A 25869-nucleotide genomic window follows, 5' to 3' on the forward strand; every position below is an offset into this window, starting at 1 on the left:
CTATTGCACCATGGCACCTGGATGATGCCATGACACCACAGCACTCAACCAAGGCCACCACACCATGGCACTCAGCTGAGGCCACTGTGGCACCCATCCAAGGCCACTGCACTATGGCTCCTGGATGATGCCATGACACCACAGCACCCAGGCAAGGCCACTGCATCATAGCAACTGGATGAGGCCACCATGACACCCATCCAAGGCCATTGCACTTGGATGATGCCATGACACCACAGCACACAAGCAAGGCCACCACAGCACACAACCAAGGCCATCACACCATGGCACTCAGCTTGAGCCACCGTGACACCCATCCAAGGCCATTGCACTTGGATGATGCCATGACACCACAGCACACAACCAAGGCCACCACACCATGGCACTCAGCTGAGGCCACTGTGGCTTCTGTCCAAGGCTATTGCACCATGGCACCTGGATGATGCCATGACACCACAGCACACAACCAAGGCAACCACAGCATGGCACTCAGCTGAGGCCACCGTGACACCCATCCAAGGCCATTGCACTTGGATGATGCCACGACACCACAGCACCCAGGCAAGGCCACCACAGCACTCAACCAAGGCCACCACACCATGGCACTCAGCTGAGGCCACTGTGGCATCTGTCCAAGGCCACTGCACCATGGCTCCTGGATGATGCCACGACACCACAGCACCCATCTGAGACCCCCCTGGCCAAGGCCACCCCTGCCAGAGGCCTCCCCACCACCCCCCAGCCACGGCCAAGCTGGCAGCGGTGCCTGGCAGTGCCCATACCCGGATCTGCAGGTCAGCCATGAGCACACGCTGCTCCAGCTCCTCCACCCACTGCAGCACAGCCAGGTCGGTCTCGTAGGCTCTGTCCATCACCGACCACTGAGCCAGGGCTTCCTGAGACACGGCGGCAGCGGCCGCCTCGGGGCGCGGGTGGAAGATGGGGTCTGGGGGTGAGGATGGAGGTTTCTCAGTGAGGTGGGCACCTACTGACCCTCCCCTTCCTCCATCCCATCCATCCTGGGCACCTCTTACCGGTGGTGGAGCGGAGACAAACCTCCCTCAGGAACTCCTTGTGCTTGGTGAGGTGTTTGTGCAACGCCTTCTCCCGGATGCCCCGCGGGTGCAGCGCCCGAGCCACGGCCTCCAGCTCCTCGGGGTCCTGCAGCCACCACCACCCGCTCTGCATCTCTGCAAAGGCAGCACCCCGAGGCAGCTCAGCACCCTGTGGGCACTCAGCACCCCTGTGGGCACTCAGCACCCCTGTGGGCATCAGCACCCCGCAGCAACGGGCACGGCGCCGGGCTCTCACCGGGGGGAACGGGCTGCTCCGTCAGCTGAGTCAAGTATTTCTGCTCAATCTGCTTGAAGAACTTGGTGGGGGGTCGTCCTCGGCGCTTGGGCTGCTCAGGAATGTCCTGAAGCTTCTCTGGGTTGCCCCGGCTCCTGGGGCAAGCGCCGTGGGCCCTGGCACCGGCGGGCACCGGCGTGGAGGCGAGCAGCGGAGCCGCGGGGGTGGCAGAGGGGAGGCCGTTCAGCTGGGAGGGGACAGAGTGGGTCAGAAGGAGCAGATCTGTACCCACTTCTCAGCCCTGAGCCACACTCCCCCTCTTCAGTCCTGATCTGAACCTCCCTCTTCATCCCTGACCTGCAGCCCCCTCCTCAGCCTTGCCCTAAAGCCCCCACCGCAGCCCTGAGCTGGACCCTCCTGTCAGCCTTAACCTGAACCCCCCCTGCCCATCCCTGACCTGCACTCCCTCCTCAGCCCTGACCTGGACCCTCCTGTCAGCCTTAACCTGAATCCCCCTCCTCAGCATTAACCTGCACACCCCTCCTCAGCCTTGCCCTGAAGCCCCCACCTCAGCCCTGACCTGGAGCCCCCTGTCAGCCTTAACCTGAATCCCCCTCCTCAGCATTAACCTGAACACCCCCCTCCCCAGCCCTGACCTGAATTGCCCTGAGCATTAACCTGCACCCCTTCTCAGCCTTGCCCTGAAGCCCCCTCCTCATCCCTGACCTGGACCCCCCTCTCAGCATTAATCTGAACCCTCACCTCCTCAGCCCTGACCTGAATCACCCTCAGCATTAACCTGCACCCCCCTCCTCATCCCTGACCTGCACCCTCTCCTCAACCTTGCCCTGAAGCCTCCTCTTCATCCCTGACCTGCACCCCCTCCTCAGCCCTGACCTGAATCCCCCCATCAACATTAACCTGCACCCCCTCCTCAGCCTTGCCCTGAACCCCACTCTCAGTCTTAACTTGAATCCCCCTCCTCAGCATTAACCTGAACCCCCCCCCTCCTCAGCCCTGATCTGCACCCTCTCCTCAGCATTAACCTGAACCCCCACCTCCTCAGCCCTGACCTGAATCACCCTCAGCATTAACCTGCACCCCCCTCCTCATCCCTGACCTGGACCCCCCTCTCAGCATTAACCTGAACCCCCACCTCCTCAGCCTTGCCCTGAACCCCCCTCTCAGTCTTAACTTGAATCCCCCTCCTCAGCATTAACCTGAACTCCCCCTAAACCTTGCCCTGAAGCCCCCTTCCTCATCCCTGACCTGCACCCCTTCCTCAGCCTTGCCCTGAAGCCCCCTCCTCAGCACAGACCTGAATCCCCCCCATCAGCATTAACCTGCACCCCCTCCTCATCCCTGCCCTGCACCCCTCAACCCTCCCACCCCCAGCCCCGTAGCCCCCAACCCCTGTGGCTACTTCGACTCTCCCGGGCTCTCTCAGCACCCCCCAGCGCTGACTTTCCCAGATGCCCATGTCCAAGGCCCCATCCTGCTCCCCCCAGCACCCATCTGTGTGTGTGTCCCCCCACTTCCCAAGCCCCCAGAGCTGAGGGGGCTCATGCCAGCCCCCAGCACCCACCTGCCTGGCTGTGCCACGGGGCTGCCCGCGGGGCTGGGCTGAGGAGGTAGCGAGAGGGGCTCTGTCGTCGCAGGGCGTCCGGGGCAGGAGGTTAAACCAGGGCCCTCGCTTTGCTGCTGCCTCTGGGACACTCTCCTCCTCTTCCTCCTCCTCTTCCTCCTCCTGGGGCGGCGGGAGCCCCGTGTCCCCCTTGCCGGGGCTGCTGGCCGGGGTGAGGACGGAGTCCTTGAGCAGGGAGGATTGTGTCTGGCTCAGCCAGGACAGGAAGGCAGACTGGCTGAGGTCGTGCTGGCTCTGCCCCAGGGCCACTTGTTCCTCCAGGATGCCGTTGACAGGAGGAGGTGGGGGGGTTGGTTTGGGGCTGCAGTGCTGTGCCAGCTCCTCTCTGTTCTTCCTGGGCCTCCCACGGGCCCGTGACACCGGGCAGCTTGGGCGAGGGGCGACGGGCACGTCCACCGGTTCCTCCTTCACCGGGCACACGTGGGGAGATGCCTTCAGCTCCTGGGGCTCGGGGGCCAGGGGCTCAGCCACTGCAGGGATGGGAGGAGGAGATGACATGATGGGTTTTTCCCATCCTCCCTTATGAAGGGTCATCCCTGGAGCTCACTCACCCTCCGTGCCCTCCACGAAGATGCCCCCGAGGTGGGGCATGACCCAGTATCGGCGCCGGTACCGGTCCTGGCCCAGAGAAGCTGCTCGTAGTGTCTGTGAGGAATGGAGCAGCTTCTTGCGGAAGAACATCTGTCTCTGGAGAGGAGCAGAGGGTAGTGACCCACAGCCACAGCAGCCAAACCCACAGCCCCCCACTCCCTGCTCACCTTGGCCAACTTCTCAATCTGCCTCTCGAGCTCCGGGACGCTGGAGATGGACGTGTCAGCCTGGGGAAGCACAGAATGGGCTGGGCTGGAAAAGGCCTTTGAGCTCCTGGGTCCCAGCCCTGCCCTCACCCTGCCCAGCCCAGCACTGAGCCCTCAGCACCTCACCCCATGGCTTTGGGATCCCTCCAGGGCTGGGCACTGCCCCAGCTCCCTGGGCAGCCTGGCACAGGGCTGACACCGCTCTCAGGGAAACAGTTCTGCCTCAGCTCCAGCCTCAACCCCCCCTGGGCCAACTCCAGCCCCTTTCCTCTTGTCCTGGCATTTATTACATCATTTTTGCCCTCAAAACTCCTCTAAAACGTCACTTTTTCTCTCTGAACTGCACCAAACCCCACTTTCCTCCCCAGAACTCCTTCAGGGAAAAAGTTCTCTCTCAGCTCCAACCTCAGCCTCCCCTGGAGTGACTTGAGGCTGTTTCCTCTTGTCCTGTCACTCAGGAGCAGAGCCCGACCCCCAGCTCCCTGCAGCCTCCTGGCAGGGAGTGTCAGAGAGGGCTCCTGTCTCCCCTCAGCCTCTTCTCCAGCCTCAACACCCCCATTCCCTCAGCCCCTCCCCAGCCCCTTGTGCTCCAGCCCCTTCCCCAGCTCTGTGCCCGGCTCTGGCCACGCTGCACCCCCTCAGTGTCCCTGTGGCAGTGAGTGAGGGGCCCAGCACTGACACAGCCCTGGAGCTGCAGCCTCCCCAGGGCCCAGCACAGGGGACAATCCCTGCCCTGCTCCTGCTGCCACCCCACTGCTGAGCCCAGCCAGGCTGCCCTTGGCCTTCTTGCCCCCCTGGGCACGCTGCTGGCTGCTGTTCAGCCCCTGGCACCAGCCCCCCCAGGCCCTTTCCCTCCAGCAGTTTCCAGCCCCTCTGCCCCAGCCTGGAGCTGCCTGGCCTTGGGGTGGCTCAAGGGCAGGACCCAGCACTTGCCCTGGGGCAACCTCAGCCCGTTGCCCTCAGCCCATGGCTGCAGCCTGCCCAGGGCCCTCTCACTCTCACAGTCCCACGCCTGAGGGTGCCTCGATCCCCACACCCACATCACTGCTGCACACACGAACCTCTGAGCCCTGGGGAACTGTGTGGAAAAGAGACCCCCAAAGTGCACTGTCCCCACACCTCTGCTCCCCACCACGACTCCCACACCCTCCACACCTCTTCCTCCCTGCGGGATCTCCGGCCCCTGCTCTCCTCCTCCTCCTCCATCTCCAGCCCCGGCTCCTCCGTCAGGCGGGAGCTGCGCCGGCGCCGACCGTCCTCCAGCCCCGTGATCTCCGACTCGGGACGACCCGTCTTCTTGGCCAGGGCAACCTTCAACCTGCCAACACACAGCACAGGCAGCTGCTGCCCACTTTCTTTGCCCACCCCACGTGGTTACACCACAGCTTTTCCCCCCAGCCCCGAAGGGGAAGGTGCTGAGGCCACGACAACCGGCGCTTGGCACCCACCGGCGCAGACGACCCTCGATGATCCATTTGCTCTTCCTGTAGCTGGACATGTTCTCCAGGGTCTTGTCAATCTCACTGTGAGGGGAGGAAGAAGAGGGGTGACTACCAGGGGCAAAGCTCTGCTGTGGAAGAGAGGGACCCCCGTTGTGCCCACAGGCTGGATGCCAATCTCAGGACACACTTGGTCACTCTCCCCACCCTCACACTTGCCCCCAGGTTTATACTCACTTGATGATGAGGGCACTGCTGTTGAGCTCGTTCACCAGGAAGGCCAGGATGGCTGCTTTCTTCTCTGGAGGCAGAGCCTGGAAGGGTTTGGTCCGGAGGCCGTGGCACAGCTCCTCGCCCGCCCCGTACGCCGTCAGGAAGCAGCGCAGGATCTCCGACACCGTGTCGCGGTTCAGGCTGATCTCAGACACTTTTTCCCCCAGGATCTTCAGGGACTGGGCAGAGGAGGGAAAAAAGGGGGTTTTGGGGAGGGTCCTGCAGCCCTCATGGTGTGTGTGGGGAGGGAGGGTTGCAAGGTGGAGAGAAAACACGAAGGGGGAGACACCAGCAGCCTGTGGATGGGAAAATCAGGCCAGGAACACAAAGCCAAATGGGAACAAGGCCAAGGAATCAGAATCAATTGGAAGAGATCATGAAGGTCCTGCAGTCCCAGCCCTGCCCTCACGCTGCCCAGCCCAGCACTGACCCCTCAGCACCTCAGCCCCACGGCTTTGGGGTCCCTCCAGGGCTGGGCACTGCCCCAGCTCCCTGGGCAGCCTGGCACAGGGCTGACACCCCTCTCAGGGAAACAGTTCTGCCTCAGCTCCAGCCTCAACCTCCCCTGGGGCAGCTCCAGCCCCTTTCCTCTTGTCTTATCATTCATTACTTCATTTGCCTTCAGAAGTCCACCAAAACCCCACTTTTTCCCTTTCAAACCACCAAAACCCCAACTTTCACCTCAAACTCTACCAAACCCCCACTTTTTCCCTCAAAACTCCCCAAAACCCCAATTTTCCCTCAGAACCAGAGAATCATTTGGTTGTTAAAGCCCTTGGAGGAGTCCCAGCCCTGCCCTCACCCTGCCCAGCCCAGCACTGACCCCTCAGCACCTCACCCCACGGCTTTGGGGTCCCTCCAGGGCTGGGCACTGCCCCAGCTCCCTGGGCAGCCTGGCACAGGGCTGACACCCCTCTCAGGGAAACAGTTCTGCCTCAGCTCCAGCCTCAACCTCCCCTGAGGCAGCTCCAGCCCCTTTCCTCTTGTCCTGTCCCTCAGGAGCAGAGACTGACCCCAGCTCCCTGCAGCCTCCTGTAGGGAGTGTCAGAGTGTGATCCCATCTCCCCCCAGCCCAGGGTGATCCCTGAGCAGGACACACACACACACAAGCACCCCAAGGACTCAGGATGCTGCAGCAAGAGCAGCACCTCCCAGATCCATCCTCTGCTGCCCTGAGGCTGCAGCACCCAGGGTTTTGCAGGCCCTGACACCCTTGATGTGTGTGGGGAAGGGGTTGGGCTCTCCTCACCTGGCAGTACGGCGGCAGCCCCGGGTCGTAGAGCGCGGCTCGCAGCAGCCTCACCAGCAGGTCCTGCACCTCCCCTGCGCTGTCCCCCACCCCCAGCAGCCCCTCCTGCAGTGTGCACAGGTTGGGCACATCCTTGGCCAGGTCAAAGCCCAGGACTTTGCCGTAGCTCTGCAGGAACTCCACCACGGTGAGGCAGTTGGAGAAGGCGCGGCTGGGCAGGATGAGGCCCGGGATGCGGGAGAAGGTTGGAAGGGGCTGTGGGGGAAGGAGGATAAGGAGGTCAGGGCTGCTGAGGCAGTGAGCAAGGCTGCTGCCACACCAAGCCCCCTCCCTCCCCGTGCCTCAGCCCACCTGGTGATCCCCCAGGCACATGTCCTCCGTGGGCTTCTTCATCTCCTCCAGGATGAGCTGCTGCCGCCGCCGCTCCTCCAGGCGCCGCTGGGCCACCAGGCCCTTGTCTGCCTTCCGAGCCCCTTTGCCCTTCTTCTCCTTGGGCCGTGCTTTGTCCTTCCCCTTCTCCAATTTGCCTTTCTTCTCCTTGGCCTGAGGACAGATGTGTGGGGAGAGCAGCTCCATCTCCTCTCCCCTTCCCCATCCCCTCGGACCTGTCGACTCACCTTGGTTTTCTTCTTCACCTCCTTCGCCCTGGGGGCTTTGGCTTCCTGCTTCTGCTTGTTCTTGGCCTGGAAGGGACAGGACCAGCTTGGGGACTTGCACCAGGGAATCCCCTTCCCCAAACCTGGAAGGGTCTCAGAGCCATCCCAAGCCCCCCACAGCCACTCAGAGAATCCCAGAACCTCAATGGCTGGAAGGGAGCTGGGAAGCTCATCCAGTGCAGCCCCCTGCCAGAGCAGCAGCACCCAGAGCAGGGCACACAGGGACTCATCCAGCTGGGGTTGGGATGTCTCCAGAGCAGGAGCCTCCACAGCCCATCTGGGCAGCCCCTGCCAGGAGTTTCTCCTCCTGTGCCAGTGCAACCAGAGAATCACACAGTGATGGGGGTGGGAAGGAACCTCCAGAGCTCCTCCAGCCCCCTCAAGCAGGTTCCTCATGCTCAGGAGGCACAGGAATGAGGCCAAGGTGGGTTTGGGATGTCTCCAGAGCAGGAGCCTCCACAGCCCATCTGGGCAGCCCCTGCCAGTGCTCCCTCACCTCAGCAGGGAACAAATCCTGCCTTGTGTGTCTTTGTCACCTCTTGTGTTCCAGTTTATTCCCACTGCCCCTTGTCCTATCATTGGCCATCCCTGAGCACAGCCTGGCTCCATCCTCCTCACACCCACCCTTTACACATTTACAAACTCATACCTTCCTCCTCATTTTCTTCTTGATTTTGCTCATTTTCAGCTTATCCTCATCGCTGAGCACCTCTGTGAGAGCAGAGAGGACGGGTTGTGATGGGGCCCCACCTGAGCCAGGCTGGGAGAGGTGAGGTGGGCTGGGATAGGGGGGGTACCTTGAGCTTCCAGCCTCTTCAGCAGCCTTGCATCTGTCTTGCTCAGCAAATCCACCATCTTGACCTTGGGGGGCCGCCCTCGGCCCCGTTTCACGGCCGCTGGCTCCTTGGCTTTGGCTTTCTCGGCGTTGCGGGGTCGGCCGCGCTTGCCCGTGATGGCCTGGATGCGGGAGGGGATCTCCTCGGGGCTCAGCTTCACCCACTGCAGCCCCTGCAGCACAAATCTGGGTCATTCCAAGGCACAGTGTGGGGGGTGGGGGGGATGGGAGGGGATGCTCAGTTGCCCCCCACCCACCCAAACCCACCTCGGCGGTGTCTCGCTCCTCGTAGAAGTCTCCCACCGGCATCCGGGGGCTGAAGCTGAAGTGCTCGCGCCGCACGTCCTGCACCACGTTCCTGCTCAGGTACTGCAGAGGAGGAGGAGGAGGAGGAAGGCAGTGAGGAGGAGGCTCTGGCAGACCCCTGGGGTAGCCCAGGTCACTACATCCATCCTCACCCTGCTCATCCCTGGGTCTTGTATCACAGAATCACACAGTGGGGAGGGGTGGGAAGGGACCTGCAGAGCTGCTCCAGCCCCAGCCCCTGCTCCAGCAGCTTCCCCTGGCTCAGGGGGCACAGGAACGTGTCCAGGGGGGGTTGGGAACCTCCTGAGAAGGAGCCTCCACACCCTCCCTGGGCAGCCTGGGCCAGGGCTCCCTCAGCTCAGCACCAAAGGACTTGCTCCTCCTGGGCCAGGGGCACTTGCTGTGTCCCAGCCTGTGCCCATCACCCCTTGTCCTGCCACTGGCCACCCCAGCACAAAGCCTGGCCCCATCCATCCTCCTTTAGGGACTCAGCAGCACTGATGAGATCCCCCTGAGCTCAGGCTTCTGTTCCCCAGGCTGAACAGCCCCAGGGCTGCAGCCTTTCCTCCTCAGGAAGATGCTCCAGTGCCCTGATCATCTTGGTGTCCCTGCACTGGCCTCTGCAGCAGTTCCCTGTCCCTCTGCAGCTGGGGAGATACCTAAAAGTGTTGCTGAGGTGCCCCTGAGCTCAGGCTTCTGTTCCCCAGGCTGAACAGCCCCAGGGCTGCAGCCTTTCCTCCTCACACACATGTTCCATCCCTCAGTAACCCAGCACTGGCCTCTGTACCTTGATCACCTCTGGGAACTGCTTCATCCTCTTCCCACAGGGCCCGTAGTACCAGGTCTCTCCCTGCCACCGATGATTCCCCTTCTTGATCCTCACCTCCCGCCTCCACCTGAGCACAAGGACTTTCAGCCAGGGCTGGTGGGGGGTGGGCAGGGCAGGGGAGGGGGTTGGGGTGGGCAGGGGGTGGGTGTCACGTACCCGTGCTGCAGCGGGAAGCGAACCTCCTCCTGCGTGGCGATGCGGCGGCGCGGGACGTCACCTGCGGGACAGGGCAGGGCCCGGGTGGGGGGTGAAGGGGATGGGGTGGGGTGGGAGTGGGGGGAATGGGATGGGGTGGGATGGGATGGATAGGGAGGATGGAATGGGGTGGGGTGGGATGAAGGAGATGGGGGGTAATGGGATGGGGGTAATGGGATGAAGGGGATGGAGTGGGATGAAGGGGAAGGGGTGGGATGGGGGGAATGGGATGGGGTGGGATGGGATGGATAGGGAGGATGGAATGGGGTGGGATGCGGGGATCAAGATGGGGTGGGGTGGATGGGGGAATGGGAAGGATGGGATGGGATGGGGTGAGATGGGATGGGGTGGGATGAAGGGGATGGGGTGGAATGGGATGGGGGGTAATGGGATGGGGGTAATGGGATGAAGTGGGATGAAGGGGATGGAGTGGGATGGAGAGGGATGGGGTGGGATGGATTGGGATGAAGGGGAAGGGGGGGAATGGGATGGGGGGAATGGGATGGGGGGAATGGGATGGGGGGAATGGGATGGGGGGAATGGGATGGGGGGAATGGGATGGGGGGAATGGGATGGGGGGAATGGGATGGGGGGAATGGGGGTACAAGATGGGATGGGGAGGATGGGATGGGGTGGGATGGGATTAGGGTGGGATGGGGAGAATGAGATGGGAAGGGGGCTGGGATGGGATGGGATGGATAGAGGGGATAGGATGGGGTGGAGGGGATGGGATGAAGTGGCATGGAGTGGGATGAGATGGGGTGGGATGGAATGGGGGGGATGGGATTGGAGGGATGGGATGGGATGGAGTGGGATCAGATGGGGGGAATGGGATGGGATGGGGTGGGATGGATAGGAGGGATAGGGGGGGATGGGGTGGGCTGGGTGTCTCAGGTGTGGGTGTGTTGTGGGGTGGTGCCTGTGGCTCTACCTGCAGCCGACACAATCAACGGGGCCGTCTCCTCGCTCTCGCCTTCCGGGGCAGCCGAAGTCTCTGGGCAGCTGTCAGCAGCTTCCTCCTCCTCTTCCTCCTCCTCCTCCTCCTCCTCCTCTGCGGATGGGGCCGGGGATTCAGGCTCCAGAGGAGGGTTGAGCTCCAGGGACTCCGGCTCCTCCAGCGCCGCGTGGCTGCCGCCCTCCAGGTCACCGCTGCCGCCTGGGGGGTGGCACCGCGTCACGTCCCCGCTCTGCCCGTCACCGGGTGCCACCGGGTGCCACCCCCTCCCCACGCTGCCCACGGTGTGCAGAGGCGCCCACCATGGGGCATGTGCCCACCCAGACACAACAACTCCTGGGGGGTCCCCAGTACAGACAGAGCAATGCCTGGGGGTGCCCATCCCCTCTCCCCAGGCTGGGGGGGACAGCACCATGATGTTGAGGCTGTACCAGTGTTGGTGTGGCTGTACCAGTGCCAGTGAGGCTGTACCAGTGCCAGTGAGGCTGTACCAGTGCCAGTGAGGCTGTACCAGCATTGCTGTGGCTGTACCAGAGCCAGTGAGGCTGTACCAGAGCCAGTGAGGCTGTACCAGAGCCAGTGAGGCTGTACCAGAGCCAGTGAGGCTGTACCATTGCTGGTATGGCTGTACCAGCACCAGTGAGGCTGTACCAGCACCGGTGTAGCTGTACCAGCATTGCTGTGGCTGTACCAGCGCCCCTGAGGCTGTACCAGCGCCCCTGAGGCTGTATCATTGCTGGTATGGCTGTACCAGCATTGCTGTGGCTGTACCAGCGCCCCTGAGGCTGTACCATTGCTGGTATGGCTGTACCAGTGCCGGTGAGGCTGTACCAGCGCCCCTGAGGCTGTACCAGCGCCCCCGAGGCAGTACCAGCGCCCCTGAGGCTGTACCAGCGCCCCTGAGGCTGTACCATTGCTGGTATGGCTGTACCAGTGCCGGTGAGGCTGTACCAGCGCCCCCGAGGCTGTACCAGCGCCCCCGAGGCAGTACCAGCGCCCCCGAGGCTGTACCAGCGCCCCTGAGGCTGTAACAGTGCCAGTGAGGCTGTACCAGTGCCGGTGAGGCTGTACCAGCGCCGGTGAGGCAGTACCAGCGCCGGTGAGGCTGTACCAGCACCGGTGTGGCTGTACCAGAGCCAGTGAGGCTGTACCATTGCTAGTATGGCTGTACCAGCGCCAGTGAGGCTGTACCAGCGCCGCTGAGGCTGTACCAGTGCCTGTGAGGCTGTACCAGCGCCCCTGAGGCTGTACCAGCGCCCCTGAGGCTGTACCATTGCTGGTATGGCTGTACCAGCGCCCCTGAGGCTGTACCATTGCTGGTATGGCTGTACCAGCGCCCCTGAGGCTGTACCAGCGCCCCTGAGGCTGTACCAGCACCCCTGAGGCTGTACCATTGCTGGTATGGCTGTACCAGCGCCCCTGAGGCTGTACCAGCGCCCCTGAGGCTGTACCAGCGCCCCTGAGGCTGTAACAGTGCCAGTGAGGCTGTACCAGCGCCCCTGAGGCTGTACCAGCACCCCTGAGGCTGTACCAGCACCCCTGAGGCTGTACCATTGCTGGTATGGCTGTACCAGCGCCGCTGAGGCTCGTACCGTGCAGGGCGGGCGGCGAGGCAGACCCGGCGAGCAGCGGGGCGGGCGGGGGGCTGGCGGGCAGGAGGCCGAAGGGGCCGGCGGCGTGCAGCGGGGGGCTGGAGGCACAGGGCAGGTCGGGGGGCTCCTCCAGAGGCGATTTGTCGCTCACCAGCTGCGAGTCGTCCATGGCGTAGAGGTCCCCGGTGCCGGGGTCTGGGATGAGCATCGGGACCGGGGCTGGGGGCACGCAGAGCCCCGTGGCTCCGCTCCCGGGGGCTGCCTCAAGTTCCCCCCATCCCACGCCCCCTCTCCCCCAGTGGTGGGATGAAAAGGCACCGGCAGGTGAAGGGTTAAAGGATTTGGGACCCCCCCCCTTACCTCCCCCAGCCACGCCCCCTCCTCTGGGAGCCCAAAATGGCCGTGGCTGGGGATGGCAGCGGGGAAACGCTGAGCAACAGCCCGGAGGGGAGGGGAAGGACACGCAGGGAACCCGGCTGCAGGGAGGGGAGGGAATGGGGGAGGCGCTGCCCGGAGCCCGAGCTGCTGCAGCAGCCCTGGAGCAGCCTCCCGAGGCCACGAGCCGCTGCCCGTCCTGCCCTCACCCACCCCCAGCCTCCCCCCTACCTCTGGCCAAGGACTCGAAGGGTTCCAGGGGGTGCTCGCTGAGGATGTGGGTGTCCTCCAGCCGGGGGGCCATGGGGGACGTGTCCCCCAGGCAGCCGCTGCCCGCGCCGGGGCCCAGCACAGGCGCCTCCGTGCCGGGCGCTGACCCGTTGTAGCTGCACATCTTCAAGTCTAAAGGGAGCAAGGGAGAGAAACAGAGCCTGGGGCAACGGGGTGGGATGGGCACAGAGCCCCAGGGCACGGCAGCCCCCAGCACAGGGAGACAACAAGCTGCTGCCAGCAGCAGTATTGGGCTGGGGGGGCTGCTGGGGGTCCCCCTGGCATGTAAACCCACACACACACATCCCCTGGGGCTCACACACAGCATGGGCTGAGCCTGGCTGAGGTTTAAAGGGTCCCAACAGTGACCCCAAGATACAACAGGTCACATCTTGGCTGGGGGGGCTGCTGGGTCTCCCCCTGGCACACAACTCCCCCCAACTCCCCTCAGCCCCACAGGCTGAGTCTGGCTGTGGTTTAAAGGGTCCCAACAGTGACCCCAAGACACAACAGGTCACATCTTGGCTGGGGGGGCTGCTGGGTCTCCCCCTGGCACACAACTCCCCCTGGCACACAACTCCCCCCAACTCCCCTCAGCCCCACAGGCTGAGCCTGGCTGAGGTTTAAAGGGTCCCAACAGTGACCCCAAGACACAACAGGTCACATCTTAGCTGGGGGGGCTGTTGGGTCTCCCCCTGGCACACAACTCCCCCTGGCACACAACTCCCCCCAGCCCCACAGGCTGAGTCTGGCTGTGGTTTAAAGGGTCCCAACAGTGACCCCAAGACACAACAGGTCACATCTTGGCTGGGGGGGCTTCTGAGTCTCCCCCAGGCACACAACCCCACCACAGCCCCTGGGGCTTGGCCAGGACATGAGGGACGTGGGGGCTGCTGGCACACAACTCCCCCCAGCCCCACAGGCTGAGTCTGGTTGTGGTTTAAAGGGTCCCAACAGTGACCCCAAGACACAACAGGTCACACCTTGGCTGGGGGGGCTTCTGAGTCTCCCCCAGGCACACAACCCCCCCACATCCCTTGGGGCTCACACATAGCATGGGCTGAGCCTGGCTGAGGTTTAAAGGGTCCCAACAGTGACCCCACGACACAACAGGTCACATCTTGGCTGGGGGGGCTGCTGGGTCTCCCCCTGGCACACAACTCCCCCTGGCACACAACTCCCCCCAACTCCCCCCAGCCCCACAGGCTGAGTCTGGCTGTGGTTTAAAGGGTCCCAACAGTGATCCCAAGACACAACAGGTCACATCTTGGCTGGGGGGGCTTCTGAGTCTCCCCCAGGCACACAACCCCACCACAGCCCCTGGGGCTTGGCCAGGACATGAGGGACGTGGGGGCTGCTGGCACACAACTCCCCCCAAATTCCCACAGGCTGAGTCTGCTTGTGGTTTAAAGGGATCCCAACCAGGACAGGGGGGACTGGGGAGGGCTTCTGAGTGTACCCCCAGGCACACAACCCCCCCACATCCCTTGGGGCTCACACACAGCATGGGCTGAGCCTGGTTGTGGTTTAAAGGGTCCCAACAGTGACCCCAAGACACAACAGGTCACACCTTGGCTGGGGGGGCTTCTGAGTCTCCCCCAGGCACACAAACCCCCCACAGCCCCTGGGGCTTGGCCAGGACATGAGGGATGTGGGGGCTGCTGGCACACAACTCCCCCCAAATCCCCACAGGCTGAGCCTGGTTGTGGTTTAAAGGGATCCCAACCAGGACAGGGGGGGCTGGGGAGGGCTTCTGAGTGTACCCCCAGGCACACAACCCCCCCACATCCCCTGGGGCTCACACACAGCACGGGCTGAGCCTGGTTGTGGTTTAAAGGGTCCCAACAGTGACCCCCAAGTCACACCTTGGCTGGGGGGGCTGCTGGGTCTCCCCCTGGCACACAACTCCCCCCAAATCCCCACAGGCTGAGCCTGGTTTTGGTTTAAAGGGATCCCAGCAGTGACCCCAAGACACAACAGATCAAACCTTGGCTGGGACACATGGGCTGGTGTTGCTGCTGGGGCACACAACTCCCCTCAAATCCCCACAGGCTGAGTCTGCTTGTGGTTTAAAGGGATCCCAACCAGGACAGGGGGGACTGGGGAGGGCTTCTGAGTGTACCCCCAGGCACACAACCCCCCCACATCCCCTGGGGCTCACACACAGCATGGGCTGAGCCTGGTTGTGGTTTAAAGGGTCCCAACAGTGACCCCAAGATACAACAGGTCACATCTTGGCTGGGGGGGCTGCTGGGTCTCCCCCTGGCACACAACTCCCCCTGGCACACAACTCCCCCTGGCACACAACTCCCCCCAGCCCCACAGGCTGAGTCTGGCTGTGGTTTAAAGGGTCCCAACAGTGACCCCAAGATACAACAGGTCACACCTTGGCTGGGGGGTCTGCTGGGTCTCCCCCTGGCACACAACTCCCCCTGGCACACAACTCCCCCCAGCCCCACAGGCTGAGTCTGGCTGTGGTTTAAAGGGTCCCAACAGTGACCCCAAGACACAACAGGTCACACCTTGGCTGGGGGGGCTTCTGAGTCTCCCCCAGGCACACAACCCCACCACAGCCCCTGGGGCTTGGCCAGGACATGAGGGACGTGGGGGCTGCTGGCACACAACTCCCCCCAAATCCCCACAGGCTGAGCCTGGTTGTGGTTTAAAGGGATCCCAACCAGGACAGGGGGGCTGGGGAGGGCTTCTGAGTGTACCCCCAGGAACACAACCCCCCCACATCCCCTGGGGCTCACACACAGCACAGGCTGAGCCTGGTTGTGGTTTAAAGGGATCCCAACCAAGACAGGGGGGCTGAGGGGGGCTTCTGAGTGTCCCCCAGGAACACAAGCCCCCCACAGCCCCTGGGGTTCACACACAGCATGGGCTGAGCCTGGTTTTGGTTTAAAGGGATCCCAGCAGTGACCCCAAGACACAACAGATCAAACCTTGGCTGGGACACATGGGCTGGGGGGCTGCTGGGGTACACAACTCCCCCCACATCCCCACAGGCTGAGCCTGGTTGTGGTCTAAAGGGATCCCAACCAGGACAGGGGGGCTAAGGGGGGCTTCTGAGTGTCCCCCCAGACACACAACCCCCTACATCCCCAGGGCTCACACACATCATGAGCTGAGCCTGGTTTTGGTCTAAGGGGATCCCAAAGTGACCCCAAGACACAACACGTCACACCTTGGCTGGGGGGGCTGCTGGGTCTCCCCCTGGCACACAACTCCCCCCAAATCCCCACAGGCTGAGCCTGGCTGTGGTCTAAAGGGATCCCAACCAAGACAGGGGGGCTTCTGAGTCTCCCCCAGGCACACAACCCCCCTAAGCCCCTGGGGCTCACACACAGCACAGGCTGAGCCTGGTTTTGGTTTAAAGGGATCCCAACCAGGACAGGGGGGCTGCTGGATCTCCCCCTGGCACACAACCTCCCCACCACAGGCTGAGTCTGTTTGTGGTTTAAAGGGATCCCAATCAGGACAGGGGGGCTTCTGAGTCTCCCCCAGGCACACAACCCCCCCAAGCCCCTGGGTCTCACACACAGCACAGGCTGAGCCTGGTTTTGCTTTAACAGGATCCCAGCAGTGACCCCAAGACACAACAGGTCACACTTTGGCTGTGTCACGGCGCAGGTGGGTCGGGCTGCTGATGTCCAACCCCAACCATCCCAGCTCAGGCTCCCAAGGGTGCAGCTCTGCTCCTACCTGGCTGTGCCTCCTCCAGCTCCCTGCTGCCCACCAGCCCACCCCCATTCTCGGTGATGGCCGGGGGCATCTCTTTGGCTGTGCCATCGGCGTCTCCTTCCCCGGCGCCCGGCTCCTCCGGCGGGGCCGGCGGCAGCGAGAAGGGCTGAGTGCCAGAAGCCAGCATGGGAGAGTGTTGGGGAGCAGTGTAAAACCCCCCAGGCCCATTCTGCATCAACTCAAAGCTCTGCTCGTGGAACGAGTCGTAGAGCTCCTGCGAGTCAAAGTTCAACCCCATGGAGCCGGACGTGCCGTTGCCCCAAAACTCCTGCCCGGCAGCGCGGAGGTTGGTGCCGTGGCCGGGGGACGAGGGTCTGGACCCCCCAGTGACACCGTTGAGGGGGAACTGTGCAAGGCTGGAGAGCTGGGAGGGAGCTGGGGAGCCGCTGTCCTTGAGGCCACCGGCGCCAGGGTACGGGGAGTAGTCCCAGAGGCAGTCGTAGGCGCGGAGCGGCGGCGTCCCGGCGGGCGGAGAGCTGGGGGCGAAGGTCCCTGAAGTACTGGGGTGAGATACAGTAGAGAAGCCATTGACATTCATCCCCCCGTTCAGACCTGTGAGGGAAGCAGAGAGGTGAGGGGTTGGGGGGGGTTGGAGCTGCTCTGACACACACCCAACCCCCAAAGGGAAGCGTGAGAGGGTTTGAGGACAGTGGGATGACCTGGCAGCCAGTGAACCCCCAGCCTGGGGAATCGTGGGATGGGCTGGGCTGGAAAAGCCCCTGAAGCTGCTGCAGTCCCAGCCCTGCCCTCACCCTGCCCAGCCCAGCACTGACCCCTCAGCACCTCACCCCACGGCTTTGGGGTCCCTCCAGGGCTGGGCACTGCCCCAGCTCCCTGGGCAGCCTGGCACAGGGCTGACACCCCCCTCAGGGAAACAGTTCTGCCTCAGCTCCAGCCTCAACCTCCCCTGGGGCAACTCCAGCCCCTTTCCTCTTGTGCTGCCCCTCAGGAGCAGACTGACCCCAGCTCCCTGCAGCCTCCTGGCAGGGAGTGTCAGAGAGTGCTGCTGGCTCCCCTCAGCGTCTTCTCCAGGCTCAACACCCCCATTCCCTCACCCAAACCCCCTGCACAGAGCTGGGTTGGTTCTCCCCACCCCAAGACCCCCTGGCACACAGAGCTCTGCCTGGTGACACCGTCCCGTCGGCGTTGTGCCGAGAGCCGCAGGCTGCCGGGGATCAGGCGAGCGCTTGGCAGGGCTGTGCCGGATCAGCTGAGGCCAAATCCACACACAGCCCCTGCTCTGGCACAGCCTTTCCAGGCCAAGGCTTTGGTGGGCACATGCCAGAGCCCTGGCTTTGGTCCCACGTGCTGGGATGTGCTGCTGCCCCCTCTCTGTGCCCAGGGTTGGGGACACAGACACAAACACAGAGACAGGCACACAGATGCACACACACACACACAGAGAGACAGGCACATACATACACACAGACAGGCACATACATACACACAGACACATAGAGACAGGCACATACACACAGAGAGACAGGCACATACACACACACACAGACACACAGAGAGACAGGCACATACACACACACACAGACACACAGAGAGACAGGCACATACACACACACACAGGCACATACATACACACAGATACACAGAGACAGGCACATACACACACACACAGGCACATACATACACACAGATACACAGAGACAGGCACATACACACACACAGACACACAGAGAGACAGGCACATACACACACACACAGGCACATACATACACACAGATACACAGAGACAGGCACATACACACACACACAGGCACATACATACACACAGATACACAGAGACAGGCACATACACACACACAGACACACAGAGAGACAGGCACATACACACACACAGGCACATACATACACACAGATACACAGAGACAGGCACATACACACACACAGACACACAGAGAGACAGGCACATACACACACACACAGGCACATACATACACACAGATACACAGAGACAGGCACATACACACACACAGACACACAGAGAGACAGGCACATACACACACACACAGGCACATACATACACACAGATACACAGAGACAGGCACATACACACACACAGACACACAGAGAGACAGGCACATACACACACACACAGGCACATACATACACACAGATACACAGAGACAGGCACATACACACACACAGACACACAGAGAGACAGGCACATACACACACACACAGGCACATACATACACACAGATACACAGAGACAGGCACATACACACACACAGACACACAGAGAGACAGGCACATACACACACACACAGACACACAGAGAGACAGGCACATACACACACACACAGACAGGCACATACATACACACAGATACACAGAGAGACAGGCACATACACACACACAGACACACAGAGAGACAGGCACATACACACACACACAGACACGGGCACATACATACACACAGACACAGAGAGACAGGCACATACACACACACAGACACACAGAGAGACAGGCACATACACACACACAGATACACAGAGAGACAGGCACATACATACACACACAGACAGGCACATACATACACACAGATACACAGAGAGACAGGCACATACATACACACAGACACACAGAGAGACAGGCACATACACACACACACAGACAGGCACATACATACACACACAGACAGGCACATACATACACACAGACACACAGAGAGACAGGCACATACACACACACACAGACACACAGAGAGACAGGCACATACACACACACACAGACACACAGAGAGACAGGCACATACACACACACACAGACACACAGAGAGACAGGCACATACACACACACACAGACACACAGAGAGACAGGCACATACACACACACACAGACACACAGAGAGACAGGCACATACACACACACACAGGCACACAGGCACATACATACACACAGACAGGCACAGAGACAGGCACATACACACACACAGAGAGACAGGCACATACAAACACACATACAGACACACACATCGTGCACGCACGGGGGCACAAGCACACATGTACACAGGTGCACACACACTGACACACACATACACAGGTGCACAGACACACACAGACACACACACAGACACACACACAGACACACACACAGACAGGTGCACATATACACACACAGACACACACAGACTCACTTTTCCCTTGCTGGGGGAAGCCGAGCGGGGAGCCGTGGGCGAAGGGGCTGTCCCCTGAGGCAGGCGTGGGTTTCGGTCCTGAGGCAGTGGGTGTGGAGGAAAGGCCAGTGAAGTTGAAATGGTTGTTTGTTTCCATTTCTGTGGAGGGAAGAAAAGGCATCAGGGTGAGCCCCAGGGGTAGAGGGGCCACAGGGAACCCCCTGCTCCCTGTGCCAGGGCAGAGCTGCTCCCTGTGCCAGGCCGGGAGCCTGGGGAAGCGCTGTGGGGAAGGAAATGTGGGGAGGGTGAGGAGCAGCAACCAAACCCCCCTGGCACTGCAGTGCCCCTTGGCAATGCTGCCTCTGCCATGAGCTGGGCAGCTCCAGGGGAGCACAGCTCTGCCCTGGCAGCTCCAGGGGAGCACAGCTCAGGTCTCACAGCTCCAGGAGAGCACAGCTCTGGTCTCACAGCTCTGCCCTGGCAGCTCCAGGGGAGCACAGCTCAGGTCTCACAGCTCCAGGAGAGCACAGCTCTGCCCTGGCAGCTCTGTCCTGGCAGTTCCAGGGGAGCACAGCTCAGGTCTCACAGCTCTAGGTGAGCACAGCTCTGCCCTGGCAGCTCCAGGGGAGCACAGCTCAGGTCTCACAGCTCCAGGTGAGCACAGCTCTGGTCTCACAGCTCCAGGTGAGCACAGCTCTGGTCTCACAGCTCCAGGAGAGCACAGCTCTGGTCTCACAGCTCCAGGAGAGCACAGCTCTGGTCTCACAGCTCCAGGAGAGCACAGCTCTGGTCTCACAGCTCCAGGTGAGCACAGCTCTGGTCTCACAGCTCTACTCTGGCAGCTCCAGGTGAGCACAGCTCTGGTCTCACAGCTCCAGGTGAGCACAGCCCTGGTCTCACAGCTCTACTCTGGCAGCTCCAGGTGAGCACAGCTCTGGTCTCACAGCTCCAGGTGAGCACAGCTCTGGTCTCACAGCTCCAGGAGAGCACAGCTCTGGTCTCACAGCTCCAGGAGAGCACAGCTCTGGTCTCACAGCTCCAGGTGAGCACAGCTCTGGTCTCACAGCTCCAGGTGAGCACAGCTCTGGTCTCACAGCTCTACTCTGGCAGCTCCAGGTGAGCACAGCTCTGGTCTCACAGCTCCAGGTGAGCACAGCTCTGGTCTCACAGCTCTACTCTGGCAGCTCCAGGTGAGCACAGCTCTGGTCTCACAGCTCCAGGTGAGCACAGCTCTGGTCTCACAGCTCCAGGTGAGCACAGCTCTGGTCTCACAGCTCTGCTCTGGCAGGTCCCGGGGAGCACAGCTCTGCCCTGGCAGCTCCAGGGTAGCACAGCTCAGGTCTCACAGCTCTGCCCTGGCAGCTCCGGGGGAGCACAGCTCAGGTCTCACAGCTCTACTCTGGCAGGTCCTGGGGAGCACAGCTCAGGTCTCACAGCTCTGCTCTGGCAGTTCCAGGGGAGCACAGCTCACCCACGTTAACCCCAAGCGCCCAACTCCCTGGTGCCACATCCCCAGGGGCTGTTTGGTCTCCTCAGAGAAGCTCCGTGACCCCAGGAGATCCCAGCACTGCAAGGCCTCTGTGGTGACAGTCAGTGATCCCACCTCAGCCACAACCCCCCTGAGCCAGAGGAGACCCCACAGCACAACCCACACCCAGCCCTGGGGATCCTCCAGGCAGGATCTGCCTCGTGTCCCAGCCAGGAGGGAGCGAGCAGCAGCCTCAGAGCTGTGCCAGCAAGGCCCAGGGACAGGGCAGGAGCCGCTGGTGACCTTCAGGGGACCCTGCAGCCACCTGAGAGAGTCCTGGCAGGTGAGGCAGCCGAGTCCCTGCACTCTCAGATGAGCTGAGACAGGAACACCGGTGCTGGTGTGGGGGGGACCCACAGAGACAGCCCATGAGACCACCACGGCTGGCACCTGCCCGTCCTGCCGTGCCATGGGCTGAGGTGGCACCGCTTGCACCGAGCTCTCCGGAAGGGCCAACGCTGCCACACGCTCAGCAGATGCCGCAGCACCAGCAGCTCGTGTCGAAACCCAGGCAGGGATTTCATCACACATCAGCTGCTGGGGGCTGGAGGAGACGGGGCCACCAAACCCTCTCACAGCTGGCCCAGGGACACCAGTGATTCACCCACCAGAGAGACCCAAAGGGGCAGTGACACGGCTGCCACACACACACATCGCTCCTGGATGTCCTGGAATGGCCCCAGAGCCACCCCACACCCCGGGGGCTGGCACTGCCCAGCCCCTGGTCACCACGGGGACACCGGACACGGGGAGGCTGGAAAAGGAAAAGAGCTTTTCCTGTCCCACACAGCGTGTGATGCACAGACCCGGCTGCTGGAGCTCAGGGGAGGCAGCAAAGGGACGCTGCCAGGACCAGACAAGGGGTGGCCACAGCTCAGCGCCGCAGACTGGGCACGTGCCAGGCGTGGGGACGGGGCCAGGAGCCAAAATGCACAGCCAGGAGGGGCAAACAGAAGGCAGGAGGTGGGAGATGAGGCAGGTGGGAAGCAATGCCCCAGGTCACACGCTGCAGCTCGCCCTTGTCTGGGGACACCCCGAGCGCTGCGGGTGCTGGAGCCACCCTCGGCATCGCTGGGAGCTCGGCCAACGCTGGGGCGCGGCGTGGGCAGAGGCTGGCACGTCCTGCCCGGCCTCGGGGCTGCTGCCCGGCCCTGGGGCTCCTCCCAGGCCTCAGCACTCCTGCCTGACACTGGAGCTCCTGCCTGACCCTGGAGCTCCTGCCTGGGCCTGGAGCTCCTGCCCAGCCTCGGGGCTCCTGCCTGACCCTGGGGCTCCTCCCAGGCCTCAGCACTCCTGCCTGACACTGGAGCTCCTGTCCAGCCTTGGGGCTCCTGCCCAGCCTCGGGGCTCCTGCCTGACCCTGGGGCTCCTGCCTGGCCTCGGGGCTCCTGCCCGGCCCTGGGGCTCCTGCCTGACCCTGGGGCTCCTGCCTGGCCTCGGGGCTCCTGCCCGGCCCTGGGGCTCCTGCCTGACCCTGGGGCTCCTGCCCGGCCCTGGGGCTCCTGCCTGGGCCCTGGGGCTCCTGCCCGGCCCTGGGGCTCCTGCCTGACCCTGGGGCTCCTGCCTGGCCTCGGGGCTCCTGCCCGGCCCTGGGGCTCCTGCCTGACCCTGGGGCTCCTGCCTGGCCTCGGGGCTCCTGCCCGGCCCTGGGGCTCCTGCCTGGCCTCGGGGCTCCTGCCCGGCCCTGGGGCTCCTGCCCGGCCCTGGGGCTCCTGCCTGGGCCCTGGGGCTCCTGCCTGACCCTGGGGCTCCTGCCCGACCCTGGGGCTCCTGTCCAGCCTCGGGGCTCCTGCTGGGCCTCAGCACTCCTGCCTGACCCTGGGGCTCCTGCCTGGCCTCGGGGCTCCTGCCCGGCCCTGGGGCTCCTGCCTGACCCTGGGGCTCCTGCCCAGCCTCGGGGCTCCTGCCCGGCCCTGGGGCTCCTGTCTGACCCTGGGGCTCCTGCCCAGCCTCGGGGCTCCTGCCCGGCCCTGGGGCTCCTGTCTGACCCTGGAACTCCCGCACGACCCTGGGGCTCCTGCCTGACCCTGGGGCTCCTGCCTGACCCTGGGGCTCCTGCCCGACCCTGGGGCTCCTGTCCAGCCTCGGGGCTCCTGCTGGGCCTCAGCACTCCTGCCTGACCCTGGGGCTCCTGCCTGGCCTCGGGGCTCCTGCCCGGCCCTGGGGCTCCTGCCTGACCCTGGGGCTCCTGCCTGGGCCCTGGGGCTCCTGCCCGGCCCTGGGGCTCCTGCCTGACCCTGGGGCTCCTGCCTGGCCTCGGGGCTCCTGCCCGGCCCTGGGGCTCCTGCCTGGCCTCGGGGCTCCTGCCCGGCCCTGGGGCTCCTGCCCGGCCCTGGGGCTCCTGCCTGGGCCCTGGGGCTCCTGCCTGACCCTGGGGCTCCTGCCCGACCCTGGGGCTCCTGTCCAGCCTCGGGGCTCCTGCTGGGCCTCAGCACTCCTGCCTGACCCTGGGGCTCCTGCCTGGCCTCGGGGCTCCTGCCCGGCCCTGGGGCTCCTGCCTGACCCTGGGGCTCCTGCCCAGCCTCGGGGCTCCTGCCCGGCCCTGGGGCTCCTGTCTGACCCTGGGGCTCCTGCCCAGCCTCGGGGCTCCTGCCCGGCCCTGGGGCTCCTGTCTGACCCTGGAACTCCCGCACGACCCTGGGGCTCCTGCCTGACCCTGGGGCTCCTGCCCAGCCTCGGGGCTCCTGCCCGGCCCTGGGGCTCCTGCCCGGCCCTGGGGCTCCTGCCGCCGTGGCCTCGCTCCCCCCGCCACGCCGCACGTGACCCACGGCGGAGCTGCAGAACTGGGCCACGGCGCGTAACCGGAGCCGGCGGCGAGGCGAAGGCGGCGAGGGACGGGGGTCGTGTGTCGGGGGGGTTACGGGCCGCCCCCTCCCTGCCCGGGGATGCGCCTCGGGCGCCGGGGTCTCACCCACCGGCACCGGGCCCGGGCCCAGCCGGGGACAAGGAGGGTGGGATGCAGAGCCCCAGGCCTGGGGGGGTGTTGGGGGTCATCGGGGGGTGCAGCGCTGCCGTTCCGAGGCGAACGCGACCCCCCCCTCCCCCGGCACGGCACCGGCAGCCCCGGGAGTGAGACGCGACCTGATTAAAAAGGACGTTTCAAAAACAAGGAGACGCAACAACCGGCTGCCATTTCCCGGCCACTTCCTGCGGGGGGACGGACACAGGCACGGAGGGACACGGCCCCGGGACCGCCCCCGACACCGCGCCCAGCGGCGACCGCAACCCCCCGCAGCCCCACCGCCGCCCCACGGCGGGGCAATGCCCCCCCCGCCGCCGCAGCGGGGTCCCGGCCGGGGAGGGGGACACACACACGACACGATGGACACGGGACAGGCCGTGGGGGGTGAAGTGTCTCGCTCCTGTGTCCGAGACCATACGCAGGGGGGAACCGCACCGGTCACCGGGGACGGGGGGGTCTGTACCCCCGCCGCGGCTCCAGGCCGGGTCTAAGGCCTCGGCGGGAGGGGAGCGGGGTCGGGCCGGGGCCGGTGAGGAGCGGAGGGGGGGAGAAGTCTCAGCGGGATGCGCCGGGGGGATGGCGGGGCTCGTACCCGAGGAGCGAGGTCCCACCGGAGCCGCCCGCGCCGGTCACCAACCGCCCCCCCCTCCACCCCCCCCCCACACCGGTCATTAACGGCCGCCGCGGGCCGTTCGCCCCGACCCCCCCCCTCCCGCAGCCCCGACCCCGCACCTGGCAGGCGGCGGCGCGGGCCCGGCGGGGGCTCCGGGCCCGGCTCAGGCGGCGCGGGGCGGGAGGCGGCTCCGCATGGCGCGGACCGGGCCGGGCCGGGCCGCAGCACCGGACCCGCCGCGCCGAGCGGAGCCGAGACAGCGGCGCAGGGCAGGAAGCGCCTCGCGCCGCCGGGCGGTCCCGGGCCCGCCCCCCGCCGCGCGCGTCACCGCCGCCGCCATCGCGTCACCGGGAGCGGCGCGCGCGCGTCACCGGACGGGGGGGGGGGGGAGGGAGGGGAAAGGGGAGGGGGGGGGCGGCCCGCGCGCGCCCACGTGGGAGGGGATCCCCGCCCCCGGCGGGGTCAGGGCGGGGGGAATCCCCACGCGGGGCCGCCCTCCCCCCCCCCCCCACACCGGTTCCCCCCCATCGCCGGGATCGCCCCGCCCCGCACCCCCCTCCCCCGGGCCCGTTCCGTGTCCCCCCCCCGCCGCCGCTTCCCTCTTCGTTCTCCCTTCGCCCCGCCCGGCCCCGGGGAACCGGCGGCGCCGCGCGCGGGAGGTGGAGGGGGGGTCTGCGGACCCGGGCCGGTTCCCCCCCCGCGCTCCCCAGTCCCCGAGCGCGCCCCGGGCCCAGCGGACGCCCCCTCCCCGCTCCATCCCGGGCCGCGCGGCTGCCCCGGCCCCCGGGATCCCCGCTGACGTCACGCGGCACCGTCCAGGCCTCGCTGCGCAGGGACCGGGGGCGCCGCCGGGTGCCGGTGCGGGGGGGGCGCGGAGGGGGTCCCGGGGGGGGGGCGCCGGTCCCGGGGAAGCCTCGGCGGAGCAGGGGCGGGTGGGGAAGGGGTATCTATGCCAATTCCTGCCCGGTGCGGGGAGTTCCCCGCGCGGCTGAAGCTCCCGAGCCGGCGGAGGGTCCCGGTTCAGAGCCGGGGGGTCCCGGTGCGTGTTGGCGTGGGGGGTGCGGGGGGTCGGCCCCGGGTCCCGTCCCGCGCGGTCCGTACCTGCGGGGGGCGGCGGCGCCGGGCCGGCGCCAGCCCCGGTGCCCGCGGGGAGCGGGGCGGGGGCAGCGAGCGCGGCGGAGCCGGT

The 25869-nt window shown here is 64.5% G+C and overlaps 1 protein-coding gene across 1 annotated transcript; it reads right to left on the reverse strand.

The window, feature by feature from the left end:
* Positions 1-25854, reverse strand: BAZ2A (bromodomain adjacent to zinc finger domain 2A). The gene is made up of 24 exons (XM_062015313.1): positions 25785-25854; positions 19602-19739; positions 16412-17002; positions 12668-12838; positions 12062-12256; positions 10446-10670; positions 9476-9536; positions 9278-9386; positions 8452-8553; positions 8147-8357; positions 7999-8060; positions 7311-7376; positions 7045-7236; positions 6694-6948; positions 5409-5623; positions 5181-5255; positions 4888-5050; positions 3694-3753; positions 3487-3622; positions 2876-3405; positions 1312-1537; positions 1035-1190; positions 767-946; positions 1-17 (listed from the first exon to the last, which is right to left on the reverse strand). The coding sequence occupies exons 2-24, from the start codon at positions 19735-19737 to the stop codon at positions 1-3; spliced, it is 4134 nt and encodes a 1377-aa protein (XP_061871297.1). The 5' UTR covers positions 19738-19739; positions 25785-25854.
* Between the last annotated feature and the right edge of the window lie 15 nt (positions 25855-25869).

This window comes from Colius striatus, chromosome 26 (genome assembly GCF_028858725.1).
Source record: "Colius striatus isolate bColStr4 chromosome 26, bColStr4.1.hap1, whole genome shotgun sequence".
NCBI classification, from domain to species: Eukaryota; Metazoa; Chordata; class Aves; order Coliiformes; family Coliidae; genus Colius; species Colius striatus.

Excerpts from the sequence above, each read along its gene's own strand:
- BAZ2A (XM_062015313.1), bottom strand. The coding sequence starts at position 19,737 with ATGGAAACAAACAACCATTTCAACTTCACTGGCCTTTCCTCCACACCC. Across the intron at positions 5,256-5,408 it reads AGCAGTGCCCTCATCATCAA|TGAGATTGACAAGACCCTGG; the intron begins GTGAGTATAAAC and ends CTCCCCTCACAG. Across the intron at positions 3,754-4,887 it reads GATCCCGCAGGGAGGAAGAG|GCTGACACGTCCATCTCCAG; the intron begins GTGTGGAGGGTG and ends GTGCTTCCCCAG.